Consider the following 17723-nt stretch of genomic DNA (forward strand, 5'->3'; position numbering starts at 1 on the left):
AAGTCATCTGAAAGATTGACACGACAATAACTATTGGAAAAATGATGAATTTTTAGAAATATGGATGAATTTTGTTGAAAGTCATTGGTGGTGCTATTTGTATTTCGCACCCTTTTTTTAGTTTTTTTTCTGGATTTACTAAAAAACGGATCCACAGATCAAAACTTTTCAAAGCTGGTTTAATCCGGAACACAATTTACCACATATAACAGAAAGCATTGAGTTAGAGCTCAATTATTCGTCTGTTACAGAGAAAAAAAGTAGGTGGTGCCATTTTAATTTCGTAGGGTGTAGAATAGACCTGGAAATGTTGTCTCCAGTCACAAGCAGCTTGGATCATTTCGACACGGTGCTGCAATGCTTACAGGGGAGCTCCGGAGTACTCTGCTTTGCTTTTATGTGTTCCATGTTTCCCGGCACAACCACCTCCTCACCAATTTCCAATAGAGAGCAGGCCCCCTTGCTTTGCTTCTAGTAGCGCTCAGTAGCTAGTAGTGTCGGCGCTGCCTAGGTGTGTGCCGACCACGCGATACTCGCTGTTGGCTGCTGCGGATGGATGCTTGTGGAGCGCACCGGGACCGTCACCATGCCGGCCTCGCCTTTGCGCCCTCCGGTGCGCAACCAGAGCGTACGCCAGGGCGGTGGCGGCTATAAACAATCCGAGCCCGGTACCGGCGAGTGCGGCCCGGTGCCCTGTATCGAGCAGCCGCAACAGGTGCCGCAACCGGCCGGCTTGCACCGGGTGTAGCCGATAGTGGCGCCGGAACTCGACGACCGGGACACGCATGCTCGGTACATCCTGGAGCAGGGCGAGCAGGCTGCTCGGTTCGAGCATCGCCTCGTACCGTAGGGCGATCGTCGACTCCAGCACGATGCCCGTCACTGTTTCGACCACCAGAAAGATGCCGGAGGAAGCGGCGGCTACACTGTACAGTGGCAAACCAGCGCAAGGATACGTGTTGAGCATACCACCGACGGCCGTGACCGGACGTACCGTTCGGTTCGGTTCCATCGGGCAGACATCGGCATTGGGTACGGTTTCCGCCACGTACCTAGCTCCCACGATACCGTCTACCGTGATTTCACCATCGTACAGCAGCCGCACACGCATACAGAGATCCGGCAGGACAATCACCAGTGGCTGGGTGCGGTCTAGTGTGCGTGATGGAAAAAGGTCACCGGTGTAGCCGCTGAAGGGATCCGCATCTGGGCCGCAACCACCGGACTGCTGCCACCGACCGGGTCCCTTGACCAAACCGTACGACCCGTGATCGTGGAGCCCGGTGCTGAGCTGGTACTGCTGGTGGGCCGGTCGACGCGTCAGGTTGAAGGTGTGGAAGAGGGCCATCCGATCGGTGGCCTCTTGACAGAGGACGGCCGCACCCGGCCGTTCATCACAAATGTGTTGGCGCACGGCGGCCACCAGCGGCTCCCGGTACCCAGTGAACAGTAGCTCCCCCGCCGGCCGTGTCATGGTGAGCGTCTGGTCGAGGCTGTGCAGCAGAAAGGAGAGTTCGCGTTGCGTAGCGCTGCTAAGCGTGCGCGCCACCGACGCTACCGCAAGCAGGGCCAGGTTAATGGTGGTTACGTTGCGCTGCTGGGATGCATTGGTATCGTCCATGAGCCGGAAAATGGTACGCCGACGGTAGGCGATCGTGCCGTTGGCCGCGTACACCTTCACATCGACCGGTTCCGTGTGTTCTGCGGAGCAAAGGCAAAGGCACCATCAGCCAGGGAGCATCGAGAAAGAGACACCATCTTGACACGCGTACCTTCATAGACGAACGGTCCGACCGGTTGAAAGTGTGGTTCCGTGTGCGCTGGATCACCGGCGAGCTGTGCCGCCGCGTTCGTCCAGTTGTACAGCTGGATGCGCCAAACAGGCCGGACCGCCGGTCGGCGCCACTCCTTGTAGTACGGCGTCCCGGGCGCCAGGGACTTCTCCTGGGAAATGGATAGAACAGTGGTGGTGTGTGTGTGTATATAAACCAAACCGTACGCTCAGCACACCTCTAACGAATGCATTAAAATGGACTGTTTTTTTCAAATAAATTTAAATAAATAAATTTAAATTTATAAATAAATTAATTTCTTTAATAATTTTAGTAACTAATACCTTTTTTCGTTAATAAAGCAACCATACTAAGACAGTTGAACTGTGCTCGGTAGATATCCCATGGAAGGTAACTCCACTAGCTTACTTACAACATTTACTATGCGAGCGGCTGAATATCGATGTTGGGGACTCAAGTCCCCAGGACCCGGCCGCATCCCCGCATCGAGAATTTGCCGGATAAACCTGCTATGTTGTTGATAATTTTGTCGCAAAAACTGAGGATGAGGATTGATGAATAACACAACAGGAAAACAACGAAAACATGCCTGCACGCAGGCGGTTGTTGGACTGGCTCGGCAAATTTGGCGGATAAGTGACTCGCAAGGCCGCTCACAAGTGCTTAATTTGAAAGTAATTTTGTTTTCAGTAAGCCGTAGAATTTCCTTTCATGGGAAATTTACTGAACCCCCGGAATTATCTGTCTTTTTGCGTTGTTATCACCAACCGGGGAAAAGAACTTGGTTTTTTTTTAATGCATATCGTACTCTAAGGTTTCTCCTTCTCTCACACAAACACAAACGCTCTTGTGTTTGCTGAACGGTTTCGTCGTTGTTGCGGGGTTGCCCGGTACGACACGCTTGTTCCGGTTTTTGATTGCATCAACGGGCTCAAGGCCAGTCATAGAGGCACTACTCTGTGATATGTGTGGCCATGATCGAACGGCTCTAGCTGACTTACCTCCATCACGAGCGTGTTGAACATATCGCGCCAGCCGAGCAGAAAGATCAACCCGGTGGTGGCTACGGCTAGCCCAAATCCGACCACCATGTACCAGCGACAGCAACGCCGCAGCATCCTGTACAGAAGCTGAGAGAGAGAACGACACAGAGAGATAAACAGCGCAACGGAGTAGAATGTATGGAGCAGTACAACCGCTGCCTATCCGCTAACTCCTTCGACTGATTGCCGTGGTTCGCACAACGCAGTGCTAGAGTTGACGTTTCGTCGGTGACGATTGGAGCGGAGAGTATAAAACGCACGCGAATGCAGCTGCAGCAGCAGCAGCGGCTGCTGCAACACGCTGCAACAGGTGCGCAGTTGCAGTTTGCTTCGCAATGGTGTGCGCACGACGCGTTCATTTCTAATAGAGTTGCACCATTAAGGCGTTGCGTTCACTCGTTCAGCTGAGAGCAGCTAGCTTTTGCCTTGGAAGTGGAGATCTCTATGCCGTCAGCCGCCGCCAGCATTGCCGGTGGCGATGTGCCTGGCGAGGAGTACGTCACATATTACGACGAGAGTAAGCTTGCTGGCAGCGAGAGCTGGTCACCGTGGCGAGCAGGCGAGCGGGGAAGCGACGAACCTCTCGCCCCAGCCTGCGCCCCATAGCAGGTCCGAGCGGTTTTTGAGGCGGTAGAGTGGGGTACGCAATCTGATCGTACCTTTACGTCAACCACCGGAGCCGGAGGCGGACCTTGCGCGAACATCGGCAAACGATGATTAGCTGCGGTGCAAAAGGTAGGTTGCAAAATAAAGTATAAGCAAGGGCAGCAAATGAGAGGGCGGGGAGGGCGGGAGTGTAGTGACTGTGAGTAGTGTGTGTGTGCGCATCCAATCGTGGTACAATTGCCGATTATTCCGGAGAATGGAGAAAGACAGCCGTACCAATTGGTGTAGTGTTGGGATTTTTGTTTTTCAATGTTTCCGAACGGAACGGAACGAAAGGTTCTTTAGCTTTCGGAACGATTCTGCGGAACTGCAAGTGCAAGCGGAACCTAAGCGTTAGCGATAGCGGACGGTACAATCGCGGTTCGAATCGCGCCATGCGTTGCGCTCACTAGGCCAGGTATATGTCTCCGTCTTATCAGCGATGAAAAGCGTTGGTTTTGAATTACTCACGCTCATTGTGCGTATGAAAGCTGGGTTCGTTCCGGACCGTGTTCACTCGACAATTGTCGATAGGAACGGCATACCGAACATGCTCCAACAATTCTTCTCGGTATTTCGAATTTTATAGGTGAGTGAACCTCTCAACAATCAACCTTAACTTTTCAATTGAATAAACATCGCATGTGTTAAAAAAATAAACAATTTGTTGAGCAAAAATCCTCCAGCTTTTCTCCAGTTCAGTTCTCCAACATCGTTGCACACTACTAATGGGCCAGTATGCTTATCATCTTAGAATTCTAAACAACGTCACAGCAAAAATAAAATATGCTTCATAATATTATAATATTTGCACCACTGTATTTGCATGCTTTGATGGTGTACACAAGCTGTTACCAGCTACATTATCTTATGGTTCAATCTGATGGTTTTTTTTTTAAATCTAATCCTATCAAATTAATTTTTAAATGACCCGAACCGTAACCGGTCTAATCTGAACCGATTTCTCATTACCAGACGAAACATTCCAGAACAACCGTGACCGGCCAAAGTCTTCTTTTCTGGTCGCTAATGATGTTGAACAATTAGCAGGCGTACATCCGGTACGCGTCGTGTTCGAGTGCCCCAGATTAGCCATCGCGAGGGCAGATATCGTGAGCCTTGGCACCGGCAACCGCCTTAGGAGAGATGTGTATAGAAAAGAACGCGTGGAACGCTGAGTGAGCTGAGCTATTACCCGTATGATGTCCACACCGAGACCTAGACCCGTGGCGATCGGGTTCAATGTCGAAGGAATGTTTTAGTGGGCTGTTGGGCACTGGAGTGCATCCGGCGCAAAACGTCTTTGGAAGATTGTTCAAACTTGAATTTATGTTTAAAAAAAACACACACACACAGATGTGCGCGCGCGATCAGCATTCCTCGGATACACACACACACACCTTTAATATAAAGGTGCTTCGGCGGTTCTACTATGCATCTGCCGGTTCTAAATCGAACATTTTGCAACGAGGTGGCGACCATCCGTTGTCAGTTATTAGTAGTAGTACTTTCCTCATCTTTACTGTCGCTGCCGGTCATACTCTCCGGAAGGCACTGATTGACTGCTAGCTCAGTGTATGCTGTATGGTACTTGCCCTAAGTTACTAATAATTGGGCTCGCTATATTCGATTCGGCACCAAGCCGGTCCTATCGCCCAACTGCTTCATCTACTACTACTACTACTACGGTGTTCACACTTAGGTTGTGTTGTGGGCTTGGTGATGATTACCTCCACGGTTCACGGTAGTTATTTCTCTATTTCACATGGTGTATGTACGTGTGTGGCTGTATGCCGCTGTGCCTATTCCTAGTGCCGTTGCTACACTAGTTTTTGTTTGTGTACCTCTATACTATGCCTGCTAAGGAGATGTCGAAATCAAAATAAATTACACTGCACCAACTAGCACCCATAACAGAACGATGTGTGTGGCTGCGGAGATGTGAGAGGGCGATTATCTCACACATATCCTAATAGCGACACCCGAGGGGGCATTGCCCCGTAGTTGGTATTGGGTTAAATTACTACGCGTGTCTATGCTGCCGGTTTCTTCTCCTATTCTTCTCCATAAAACGGTCAGCGGTAGTGGTAGGAATGCCATCCACATGTATCCTAAATGCTAACAGCCTACTAGGGCCTAGGGAGAGCCTAGGAAAAGAGGGGGCTCTCTCTCTCTCTCTCTCGGCTCACAACGCTGACTACACTACAATAATCTATATATTTCTAACTAAACCACAAATACACTAATCCAATTTCGACAATTTGCAACATGCGCGCGCATACTATTAAATATAAAACCTTAAGGGGTGCGGGTGGCCACACTAGCAACGGTCACTGTTCTACACTCTCTTTCATTGGCTGTCTTTTTATTTGGGCGAGTTGCGCGAACGATTTTTTTTAACATTACTCCACGATGGCGGTAGCGCCGTTATTTCAACTCCCAAAAAAAAACACACACACATCCGAACAGCGAACATCAAATTGTGGCGCCTGCATGACCCATGTGCGCATGCATACGTCGCCGCATAGTGACGGCGGGTTCTTTCAAAAGCGAATTTCCAACCGAGCTGACTCCGAGGGGCACCCTGAAAGAATGTTTCTTGCATCTTGCATCCGTGCTCGACCACGATAGCAACTTTATTTCCAACCTACTTTTCGATAGTTAGCTCAAAGGATCGCTGTTGCTATCGTGGCCCTGCAGGTATCCGAGTGTCTACTAGCGAGTTAACAGTGTGAGGCACCACACACCGCAGCCCTTTGTGCTTTGTCTTTCCCCATACTGCTGCTGCTGTGGCGACGGTGGCGGCAACGGCGACGTTTTCAGCTCATGGCCGACATTGTCGGCGAGGGCTCTTCGCAGGCTGGTCTGCTGGTTCCGTGGTTCCGCAGTGGGTGCGTTGTGCCGTCGGTAATACTAGTGGTGGCGGGTTCCGCACAACGACCATCCACCCGGGAGCCACCCAGCACCGGTACCAGTACGACCGATGGTAACAGCGGATCGAGGCTCGAGTAGTCGTGCTTGTAGACGCCGTTGGTGGATCCGGACGAGCCGATCGCACTTCCGGTCCCGAGGCTGGCCGGCTGGGCCGGTTGGTATCGCAGATCGGTGATCGGCACCTCGTAGCCGTTGTCGGTGAGCATCAGCATTGTGGCCGGTGGTGGTCGCCCGTCCCGGAACAGGCTACAGACTGATGCCGTCAGCTCGCCGTGCGTCAGCATGCCGGCGTCACCGATGGCGGCCGTCACCGGACTTCCGGTGTCCGATAGCGGTGCGGCCGATGGTGGTGGTGAGGGTGGTGAGAGGGCGAGCGATAGGCTGGTTGTTGGTTCGGTGAACCGGCCCGAATCGTGCGAGTGGCTGGCACTGTTATCGTACACCAGTTCCAGGTACTTGGGTATCGGTGCGGTACCCCCGGGTAAGCAGATGGCACCTCCCCCGCTGCTGCCGCTGCTCGACGTTGGTGGGGTCGGAATGTGGTGACCGATCTCGTGCTTCCGGTCGCCGCGCACCTGCAAGCAATCACCACCTGCGCGTCACCGCGATGGCGAAAGGAACGAAGAAACTAGGCGTTAGTGTTTGTTGTGGTTGTTGTTGTTGGATTGGGTTGCGATGGGGCACAGGTTGTTAGTAGAGAGCGATAATGGAAGGTGCGGTAAGCGGTGTTAGTCTGGTGAAGCAGCGCCAGGATCAGGTCTACCTGAGGTAAAGGGCAGGCAAGCATCGTCAATCGAGTATGAAGGGTTGGACACAGCTTCTGGAACGAGATGGATGAAGCCGTTGGCATTGAGTGAGTGAGTTGATCGGTGCGTGGAATGAGGTGCGAAGAGTGCAGCGAGTGCAGCGAGTGCTGTGCTGTTGTGCGAGTGTCAGAGCTAGAGAGCGGTAGTGCTCCCCATCTGAATCCATCCGAAGCACCCGACATTGGCGCCTGTCAATCCATCCGTTTGTTCCCTCAAGACCATCAGCAGCTGTTTTCTACACGTATTCTCCGAAAATAATAATGTTCACACGATCTGGACGGGTTTTTTTTGGTGTACTACTGTGTCCAACAAATAAGGTGACATTGGATGTATTTTGAAAGTTCCTTAATTTTTCTCCTAAATCATTTTTTTTTGCCATCAAAGTAATCCCTCCCAGACACAATGCACTTATGCGGACGAATTTTCCAGTTTTCTAAACACACGAAAATGTCGTCTTTAGGAATGGCCTTCAGCACCTTTTTCGCAGCAGCTTGAATCTGCTCTATCGTGTCAAAACAGTGTCCCCGGAACGAAATTTTGGGCTTGTCGAATAGCCAGCAGCCAAATGTAACCAAATCAGGCGCATGTGGTTTTATTGGAACGATATGAGTGAAAATTTTGGCAAAAAAGTCACAGAAAACCAACGAAGTTTGAGAGGTTTGAGGTGCATTATCGTAATCGAGCGATGACGCGTTTGAGATGAAAAACATCCTTCCAAATGTAATTGGCGGATATGTTTGATATGCCAATATCATCAGCAAAGTCTCTTGTTGTTAATCGACGGTTTTCCAACAGCAAATCTTTGATTTTTTGGAAGTGAGCTGCATCGATTGTCGTTGGTGGTCGTCCAGGGCGTCTTCAAAATGTTCCCGACCCTCCTGGAAGTCTTTCTATCAACTGTAAATAATTTTTTTGACGTAGTATTGTCACTAAAGGCATTCTGTACCATTCGCATTGGTATATTCGTAGCAGAAAAAATATTTTTAATGCAAATTCTTTGCTTAAAAATTTGCGACATTTGCGGAGAAAAACGAAGAATGCACTTTTAGCAGTTCACAAAAAAATACGTATCTCAAACACTAGTGAATATTTTGACGTGAAACTTGCCATGGTTGTCAATAACAGTGCTAACAACCTATACAAAAATACAAAATTAAAGATATCCATTTACGCGGGCTGGATGCCGTGTCACCTTACTTTTTGGACACAGTAGTAGACCTATCATGATGTTCAGACAGAAGCAATGTTCTAAAGGCCTGCCAAACCACGGCTTTTGCCGTTTTTGGAAATACATCATCCAAGATTGCTGATGGTCTTGGGACCGGAGGGAGTTGCGGCCGGAAACATTGTTTAACCCCGCATTGCTGTCGCTTACCTTGGTGTAGCTTGGTCGGGTAGGGTGCTATAATCTGCGCATTCTCGCTGGTATTCTCACGCAGCACCTCCAACACCTCCAGGCAGTAGCGGAATGTGGGCCGCTCGTCGGGCGAGAATTTCCAGCAGTATTTCATCAGCTCGAACCTACGGTTTGGAAGGACAGGGATTAGTAACCCTTTCGATTGGGATCTTCAGGCGGATTAGGAACCTACATTTCGTTCGGGCAGACCTTCGGCCGATCGAGGTGCCCTCCCTCGCGCACGTGGTTCAGCACCTCCACGTTGTTCTTCGCCTGGTACGGCTGCTCACCGAGCGTCATGATCTCCCACAGCAGCACACCGAACGCCCAGATGTCGGACTGCGAGGTGAACACCCCATCGACCAGGCTCTCCGGTGACATCCAGCGCACCGGCAGCAGCCCCTCGCCCTCCTTCCGGTAGTAGTCGTTCTTGTAGATGTCGCGCGCCAGCCCAAAATCGCCGATCTTGACGACGCGATCGCGCGGATCCGTCGACGACACGAGACAGTTGCGGCAGGCGAGGTCGCGGTGCACGAAGTGCATCTCCTCCAGGTACCGGCAACCGGACGCCACGTCCTGGCACATCGAGATCAGGTCGAGCATGGTGAGCCGGGCGGCCTGGCCGGGCAGGGGACGGCTGCGCCGCAGGTAGCTAAGCAGGTCACCGCCCTGCATTAGTTCCATGATGATAAGCAACGTGTCGGCCTCGAGGCAAACGCCCACTAGCCGCGTAATGTGCTTGTGCTTGAAGTTGCTCATTAGCTGCGCCTCCTGCAGCAGCTCCTGCTTTTCGTGCTCCTTCGCGCCCTTCTTTAGTGTCTACAGAGGGAAGAGAGAGAGAACGAGTTTTTATCAGAAAGCTCGCGATAGAGAGAAGTCGTACAATTTCATACCTTGATGGCGACAAGCGTTTCCGCCTCACCGTCCACACCCTTGACGATACCCTCGTACACCTCACCGAAGGCCCCACTTCCGAGCAGGGTTGAGCTGGTCATGCAGATCTACGGGATGAATGGGACCCCATATTAGCTTCCGTCCGCACCGTCCATGTCGGTTCGTCGGCGCCACTCACCTGATCGCTGCGTATGTGGGGAAGCAGCGACACCTCGGCGGAAAACAGCGAGCTGGTACCGTAAAGGATGTTGTTGCTGTGCACGAAATTGCCACGGCGCGGTAACTCCCGCAGATTGGCCAGCTCTACGTCCGGTAGGTGAGCATGCACGCCACCATCGCTCGGGAACGGCTTATGTTTCTCGTTTGTACGCAGTGCGACTGAGCGTGAAATGGAGTGCGCGCGCGAGAGAGAAAGAGAGAGAGAGAAAGTGAGATATATTTTATTATATTTTTGATTTGAAGAAAATGTCTGCTCATAATAATGACTATAACATATCTTTTTCTCGAGTTAAAAGTGTCGAGTTTTGTGCGTAAATGTCAATTTAGGCGGTGGAGTTTGAAAACCTTCCTTTCATTTTACAAAAACAGCTGCTGAAATTTATCGTTTGTTGGTAAATGGCATAAGGAGCATTTTTTTAGTTGACTAGTAGACCCCGAAAACTTCGTTCTGCGACTCCACTCTTGAACCCTTCTTGAATTTCGACTGCGTAATCCTATACTTGATCTTCTGATTATTTTCGTAATTTTTGTTCTAACCAAAACGATCATCAAACTTAAACCACTTGACAAATCTCCGTTGTAAGACAAAGTCGCGATTCAACCAATCCATACTTGGTTTGCACAAATAAAGCGTTCTTTGGTTTGATGGGTATAGAAAATAAAAGTATCGCAGTAAGCGATGATGATCAAATTAGAGTAAGAATAAAGAATTCATCGTAGTATGCATTGTAGCTGAATTTTTGTCATCCAATGTTTTGAAATAATATCAAATCAAGTAGGCTGTGAAGTGGAAAGCCAGTGCAAAAAAGAGTTTCAATTTGCCATAAAATGTCATAATTTTCCCAACATTTCCCAATGTATAAACATGAAGCAGAGCAAGACGAATTCATAGAGCCAAGAATGAGCGGAATCGGCCCATCCGTTCTCAAGTTATGGGCGTTCGAAAGTACGCAACTTTCACTTATATATATAGATATATGTATTACGGGCAGAGCCGCATTTATTAGGAAAGGGAAATGTATAGAGAATAGATGGACAATTTATGATGAATATGTTACGACACAAAAAAAAAGTGAAAGCTGGTTTCAAAGAATAACAATGCGCAAATGTCGGTGTTACCGACACAGAACGTTCGGGCTAACCAAACAAAAAAAATGAAAAAAATTAAGATTTAAAGAGTGTCATGTACTAAGAACCTCCGGAAACTGGTCAAACTATTGCAGGAGAACGTTATCGCTAATAATTGGTCCATTTGGTGCGAGCTCTGTCGAGAAAGCGACCAAAAACGCGATAACCACCATTATCAACGGGTTTTTCAACATGATAACACTTGCATGTTGCAAAGCCGTTCAAACGAACGTTTCAGAAAACGTTTCGAAGCCAAAATGTTGCCCACCCCGGCTGTATACACCAGACATTGTTTTTCCCGAATAATACTTGTTTGGTTGCTTGACAAAATATGGAAGTAGACGAAAAAATGTGCCTGTCGACTAAATTGTCACCACGGAGACTGATTTTTTCCTAATCAGCGATGCGACAATTGCCTGAAAAATTGCAATGAAAGCAGTGGAAAAGGATAGCCAACACTTTGAATGGCCCGTTGCAAAAGAGTTTGGAAAAATAAAGGATTGAATTTTGCCAACAAAAAGAATGGCGGATTTCAATTCATAATAACTCAAAATGAAAAAAATGTAACTCATACCCCTTAAAAATAAAAAATATATATATATTAACCAAACGCCACAGAGGCTCACTACTCACCACAAATGACGGCGGTCGCTACGAGCACTACGATCGTGACGAGAATGCAGACAAACGCCAGCAGGACGATGGATCGGCTCGAGTAGAGCGGTTCCTCCAGCGGCAGACTCTCGTTGCTGTACGGACCCCAGCCGAACGAGTTGCGCGCCCGCACCCGGAACAGATTGGTATGGACGATCAGCCGATCCGAGATGATCCAGTAGGTATCGGTACCGTTGTACACCTGGTTCCAGCCGCTCGTCTCCGGCACGCTCACGGGCACGGTCCTGACCGTCGTCCACAGCGTCTCGTTTCCGGGCTCGTCCCGGACGTGCTCACTGTCAGCCGCTTGCTCCTGGGCGCCCCCGTTTAGCGAGCGGATCGGCCGGTTCGGCAGGTGCACCAACGCCTCAAGCCCGTACGCCTCGAGCGGTGCCCCATTGTTGTTGGCCTGCTCCCAGCTCACCTTGTACACGTCGGGCCGGAGCTGCGTGATCACGGGGCGCCCCGGGGCCGATGGCCGATCGGCTAGCGTTTCGCACTGGAAGTGCTTCGGTTCGCGGGGCCACTCGTACGGTACGTCCCAGTCCGGATAGTAGATGAGCGCCACGAACCGGTAGAGCGTTTTCGGTAGCAGTGACCCCAGCTCGTACGTGTCATTGCCGCGTGCTGCCACCTGTCCCGACATCCCCAGCTGCTGCTGCTGCTGCTGCTGCTCCTGCTCCGAATCGTACAGTAGCTCCCAACGGTTGTGACCGACGATGGCGTACTGCAGCAGGAACCTATCAGGCGGCGACGGTGTCGTTAGTTACCCGACGGCGGAGTCGAACATGCATTCCTCTCGACAAAAACACAAAAACAAAAAACCTCACCTGCGACAGTTGCTCGGTGGTCGCCAGCGCAACCGGAGGCTGGTCGAGTTGACCGACACTCGCTCGATGTCGTCCGGATCCGGGAAGGTTTCGATCTCGACCGAATGGCTCTCGCTGTACGCGGTCACCGTTGAGTACGCCCGGATGCCGATCCGGTAGGTCTGGTGCGGTTGTAGCCGGGTCAGATTCATCGACAGCACCGCACCGGTCTCGTTGAAGTCTGTTTCAGTTTCCCGGTCCCGGAGAGAGTGAAAGAGAGAGAGAGAGAAAGAGTGAGTGAGCGAGGGTGCACTCAATATTGGCGGTTGGCAAAAGATACAGTATGAGAAAAAAAGTTTATCCTCCCCTGCATGAGTTTAACGTTTTGGCTGTTTTCTCCAAACAACTGAGTCCGAAAATCGAAACTCGTATATCAATTTCGGTTTCGTTTTTATTCTTCAATTTTTTACTTTTTACTTTTTTCCAAAACACCTACTAGAAAAAAAGATATCACAAAAACAGTAGAGAAAGGTACGACAAAAAAGTTTATTCACCCCATACCAAAAAAAATATGGTTTTCTCTTCAAAATAGTAAAATAATATTTTTTTCTCTCCATTTCAATGATGCAGTTTAGTTTTTTAATCTCATGCGCATCTTTTGAGACCCTATCGATGGTTCTATCGCCTAAAATAATGAAGTTATGCGCCTAAGAAGTACTTAACAAACTAATAGTTGTTCATTTCTTAGAGATGCTCATAGAGCCATTTTTTAATGAATCAGTTGTCTAGTAACTTGGTGCATAACTCCATTGTTTTAGGCGATAGAACCACCAATAGGGTCTTAAAAGATGCGCATGAGATTAGGGCACTAAACTGCATCCTTGAAATGGGGAGAAAAAATTCTTATTTGTCTATTTTGAAGAGAAAACCATACGATACTATACATTCCCAAACATTGTTTTGTACGGGGTGGATAAATTTGTTTTGCGTGTTTTTCGTACCTTACTCGACTATTTTTTCTAGTGGGTTATTTTTCAAAAAATGAAAAAGCAAATGAAGCACAACAAAAATTCATGCGATTTTTCATTTTTTGACACAGATGTTCGGAGAAAATAGCCAAAATGTAAACTTCTTGCACTGGGGTGAATAAACTTTTTTCATACTGTAGGTAACCGTACCGGTGACGCGCTGCTGTTGCCGGTTCTTCCGCTCGCCTGTCTCGGTCTGCCAGTAGATCTCGTACCACACGCGATCATTGTTCATCTGCTGCGGTGCGCTCCACTGGACGATCGCCTCGGTCGGGCTGACCGGGATCGCCTCAATCCGCTCCGGGCGTGACGGTGCACCGGGCGCTGTCCGGAAGATCGTCACTTCCTCCTCGGCATCGGCACCACCCAGCTCACCGCCGCCACCGGCCGGTGTATCGCCTAGGCCGGTGCCGTGCTGAGCGATTCGGGCGGCAGCCATCGTCCCACCGCCACCCAAGGAGTGGTACGACCCAACCGACGACGTCTCGAGGTAGTAGCTGTGCAGGGTAACCCGGAACTCGTACCGTGTGAACGGCTGCAAACCACCGATCGTGGTCAGCGGTTCGTACGAGTAGCGCACGATTTGGCGTACCGATGGGCGTACCTGGCCGGCGCCGGTCGCGACGGGCGCATACTGGATGCGGTAGCGGATGCCGGGTGGCCGGATCGTGCAGTTGGGATTGCGGGTCGGTTCCGGTAGCCGCAGGGTCAGCGAGTGCTCCGTCAGCTCATCCAGCAGTACCGGCTGGTAGGCCGGCAGCCCGGTATGGCCCGGATGGCGGCGCCACGGCACCAAACACACCTCGCTCGGGTACGGTTGGTGTTGTTGGGCGGGCAGCAACGCGACCGGTACGCCGGCACCCTCGACCAGGCTCGCTTCCAGTGGTAGCTCGTGGGCATCGCCGTCGCCGTGCTCACCGTCGTCGTCTAGCGTGCGCAACCGAATCCGCACCGCCATATCATCGCCATCCTGCGTCGCCAACCAGTACAGAAACCGGCCATCGGATGCGACACCGGTAACGCTACCGTTACCGGTCTCGAACAGACCCCGGTACTGGTCGCAGATGATGGGATGGGTGGTGTCTGTTGCATCGATGCAGTTCACTTGCGTCACGGTCGCATCCGAGCGGTCCAATGAAACGCGATAACCGATGCGGTGATGGCGGGAGAAGGCGAGCAGCTCGCGGTCACGCACCTGCAGATAATCGACGGCAACGGTGGAACCGAGCGCGGTCACCACCAGCGTACCGGTTGGTTCCGGACCTCCGCTCCCGCCAGCGACGGTTGTGACGGGTCCACCACCGCTTACTACTAGCCCACCACCGACACCGGTACCACCGCCGGGTGAACCTCCAGCAGCAGCCATACCACCACTACCACCACCACCACCACCACCACCAACACCACTAACACCACCACCACCAACACCGCCACTACCACTACCCAGCACCAGGTGGTTGAGATCGAAGGCGTACAGCGTCGTCTCGGTGTCGCCACCATGGCCACCATGGCCACCATGGCCACGTCCTCGGCCTTCACCGTTGTCCGTATCGTCCTCGTCGGTGGCACCCCGGGCCGCCACATAGACGATCCGTGCGACCCAATCGACGGTAAGGGCGGCGGCGTGACCCGGTACGTGTGCCAACCGCCGCTTGCCGTCCGTCGCGTCGTGCATAAACAGTTCCCCGTTGGCATCGATCCAGAAGAGGCGCCGCTCGTGGCGCAGTTCGGCCAGCAGTCGGGCCGGTACGGCCGTCGTTACCAGTGCGCTCGCTACACCGAGATCCATATCGACCGACAGGATCTGGTCGGCGGTAGCGATGTACACGAGCGGTAACAGTGTCCCCGGCCGGACACGACCATCCTCACCGAGGGCAACGCGGCACGGTTCCGTCCGGTCGCTCTCGTGATCAACGTTGACGGCGCGCACCCATAGGGTGTAGGTCGCATTTCGGGCCCGGATCGGTCCCGGTACGGACAGTTCGTGCCGGTCGTGGCTGACGAGCTGACCGTCCAGCAGCATCCGCTTGGTCGGTGCATCACCGTCGCTCGTCACCTGCTCCAGACAGTCGATCCGGTAGGCGACGAGCGGACCGTTCGGTTCGTGCGGTGGCTCCCACCGGAATACGAGCCCCAGTGTGAGTGTGTGCGCTACGCCGGCCGGATAGTGGGTGCGTAGGTAGACCCGGGGCCGTACCGGTGCCGACGGACGTCCGGCCGGTGTGTGGCGGTGCACCGTCACCACACCGGACGAGCGCCAGTAGGTGAAGGCGTGCAGCGTGATGTCGATCGGTGTGTACGGTGGTATAGGGTCAAGGGACGATGACGATCCACCCGTACCAGTACCAGCACCAGTACCCGGACTTCCACCACCACCACTAGCGGCAGCGTTGGCGGCGCTCCCGTTGTAGACGTACCACGGTACCTGCAGCTCCTGGACGATGTCGCGGGCGGCACCCGGTACCTTGAGCAGCAGCTTGTAAAACACCTCACTGTGGTTCACGTTCGTCACCGGTGCCCAGCTGACGTTGAAGGCGCGCCAATCGCCCCCGACCCGTACGCTCGAACCGTTCACCGGTGCGGGCACCACATTGATGGTCGTCGCCTTTCCCCCCGACCGATGATGATGATGCTCGTGCGATGACTCGATCAGGGCGATCGCGCTCGTCCCGTTGAGCTGGCGGGCCCGGATGTAGGCGAGATTTTCACCCCGCACGTCCCCGACCACAACCTGACCCTCGCGCACCCACAGCAACCGGTCGCTGAAGTGAAGCAGCGGCCCCTGCGGTGTCTGCGCGCTCAGCACAACCGAGCTGACCGCGTAACCGGTGGCCGGATCACGCCCCGGATCGGCCAACGGGGCCCAGCAGAGGTGCGAGTTGAGGTAGCTCCTCTCGATCCAGTACAGCTGCTGACCGTCGGTGTCGAGCGTCATGCCCATCACCTGCTTCCCGGTGAACGGGTGCTCACTGAAGTAGACGACCCGGTTCTTACCGTTCAGCCGGAACGCCTCGAGCAGGATGCCGGACGAGCAGTAGAGGTAACCGCGCCGCTCGTCGAACCGCAGCTCGCGCACACTCGGCACATTGTGGATCGGTTCCTGCCGTTCACCGTGCAACCCCGCCCGGACGATCATCTGCTGGGCCGGGTTGTGCAGGTAGAGCCGCTCGCCGAGCCGGTCGACCGCGACGCACGCAACCGAACCGAGCTCCCCGATCTGGCGCCACCGGGGCGCACCAACTGCGGTGTGATGGGGGGAGGAGGCCACCTCCTCCTCCTCCTCGTCCTTCTCCTCCCCTTCCTCCTCCTTCTCCTCCTCTTCGACCCGATACAGCCGCAGCGTACCGTTGCTCACCACGTACAGGGTACCATTGTGCCAGGCGAGGCTGGTGACGTCGGCGCTGACGTTGCTACCGACCGACGGTAGCAGCGTCTGCACGTGATCACCGATCACGTCGCTGCGCACGATACCGGCCGCACTCGCCCACACCAGATGGCGCTGCTGCTGGTGGGCGCGCAGTGTCCGGACGCGGAACTCGTGGCTCCACGGTCCAACGCCGGCCACCGTGTGGGCCGCGACGCGCACCGTATAGACGCGGTTCGGGGTGAGCAGGTTGGCCAGACCGGTCGCATAGCTGGTGCTACCGTTGCCGATCGCTGGCACAACCAGCACGAGCGTTCCGTTCCGTTCGTCCCGCACCTCCACCCGGTAGTTCCAGGCCTGCCAGGCACCGCGCCCCTTCATACCGAGCAGAAACGGTGCATCCCAGGCGATCTTGATGCGATCGGGCGACACGAGGGCCTGGACGTTGCGGGGTGGATTCACCGGCACCGGGATCGGTTGCTCCGACGTGAGGTTCACGTTGATGCTGAAGTACGTGTTGTTCGAGGCGACCGGGAACGCGTTGTGGTAGTAGCTGTCGTGCACGACGTGATAGTCCTCCGCGAACACCTCCGTCCCGTTGGTCCAGTAGAACAGACCGTTCGCGAGGGCCAGCGAGCGGACCCGCTCGAACCGGGGCTGCTGCGTGTTGTTCCGGATGTCGACCGTCTGCTTGTCGTCCAGCGAGACCGCCAGCACCGTGTTGGCGCGCTGATCCGCCACCAGCACCCGGAAGTTGGTATGGTCGATCGCGAACGCGCCGAGATGGGGACCGCTGATCATCTGTAGCGGGCGTATCTCGTACCGCACACCGTTCGAGATGTCACCGAGATCGAGCCGGAACAGACCGGTCGGTCCGATGGTAACGGCCGGACCTTCGCTTACTTGTTGCTGCTGCTGCTGCTGGTGCTGCTGGTCCGTGAGCTGCTCACCACCGGTCTGGCCACCAATCACCCAGAACAGGTAACCGTTGTACGGGTCGACCTCGAAGT

General features: G+C 53.1%; 2 protein-coding genes across 5 annotated transcripts in view; both read right to left on the reverse strand.

Annotated features, from left to right (window-relative positions):
• LOC125951549 (protein peste-like) lies at positions 1-2968 on the reverse strand. The gene is made up of 3 exons (XM_049680511.1): positions 2795-2968; positions 1773-1944; positions 1-1701 (listed from the first exon to the last, which is right to left on the reverse strand). Exons 1-3 carry the CDS (start codon positions 2909-2911, stop codon positions 482-484), a joined length of 1509 nt encoding a protein of 502 aa, XP_049536468.1. The 5' UTR covers positions 2912-2968; the 3' UTR covers positions 1-481.
• Positions 2969-5942: 2974 nt separating this feature from the next.
• Positions 5943-17723, reverse strand: part of LOC125953916 (protein sevenless) — a 34242-nt gene continuing 22461 nt past the window's right edge. For 2 of the 4 annotated variants that reach the window (XM_049683784.1, XM_049683757.1), the window contains exons 6-14: positions 13500-17723; positions 12343-12562; positions 11492-12252; positions 9690-9889; positions 9511-9618; positions 8811-9436; positions 8597-8742; positions 7179-7235; positions 5943-7007 (exon numbers count right to left, since the gene is read on the reverse strand). The exon at positions 13500-17723 is cut by the window's right edge and continues 565 nt beyond it. In XM_049683784.1, the coding sequence (XP_049539741.1) occupies positions 6301-7007; positions 7179-7235; positions 8597-8742; positions 8811-9436; positions 9511-9618; positions 9690-9889; positions 11492-12252; positions 12343-12562; positions 13500-17723 (7049 nt within the window). In that variant the 3' untranslated portion in view covers positions 5943-6300. The remainder of the gene's footprint in view (positions 7008-7178; positions 7236-8596; positions 8743-8810; positions 9437-9510; positions 9619-9689; positions 9890-11491; positions 12253-12342; positions 12563-13499) is intronic. The other 2 variants (XM_049683765.1, XM_049683776.1) reach the window with 2 other exon arrangements.

Source organism: Anopheles darlingi, chromosome X (genome assembly GCF_943734745.1).
Source record: "Anopheles darlingi chromosome X, idAnoDarlMG_H_01, whole genome shotgun sequence".
Taxonomy (NCBI): domain Eukaryota; kingdom Metazoa; phylum Arthropoda; class Insecta; order Diptera; family Culicidae; genus Anopheles; species Anopheles darlingi.

Excerpts from the sequence above, each read along its gene's own strand:
- LOC125951549 (XM_049680511.1), bottom strand. The coding sequence starts at position 2,911 with ATGCTGCGGCGTTGCTGTCGCTGGTACATGGTGGTCGGATTTGGGCTA. Across the intron at positions 1,945-2,794 it reads TCAACACGCTCGTGATGGAG|GAGAAGTCCCTGGCGCCCGG; the intron begins GTAAGTCAGCTA and ends TCCATTTCCCAG. Across the intron at positions 1,702-1,772 it reads CGGACCGTTCGTCTATGAAG|AACACACGGAACCGGTCGAT; the intron begins GTACGCGTGTCA and ends TTTGCTCCGCAG.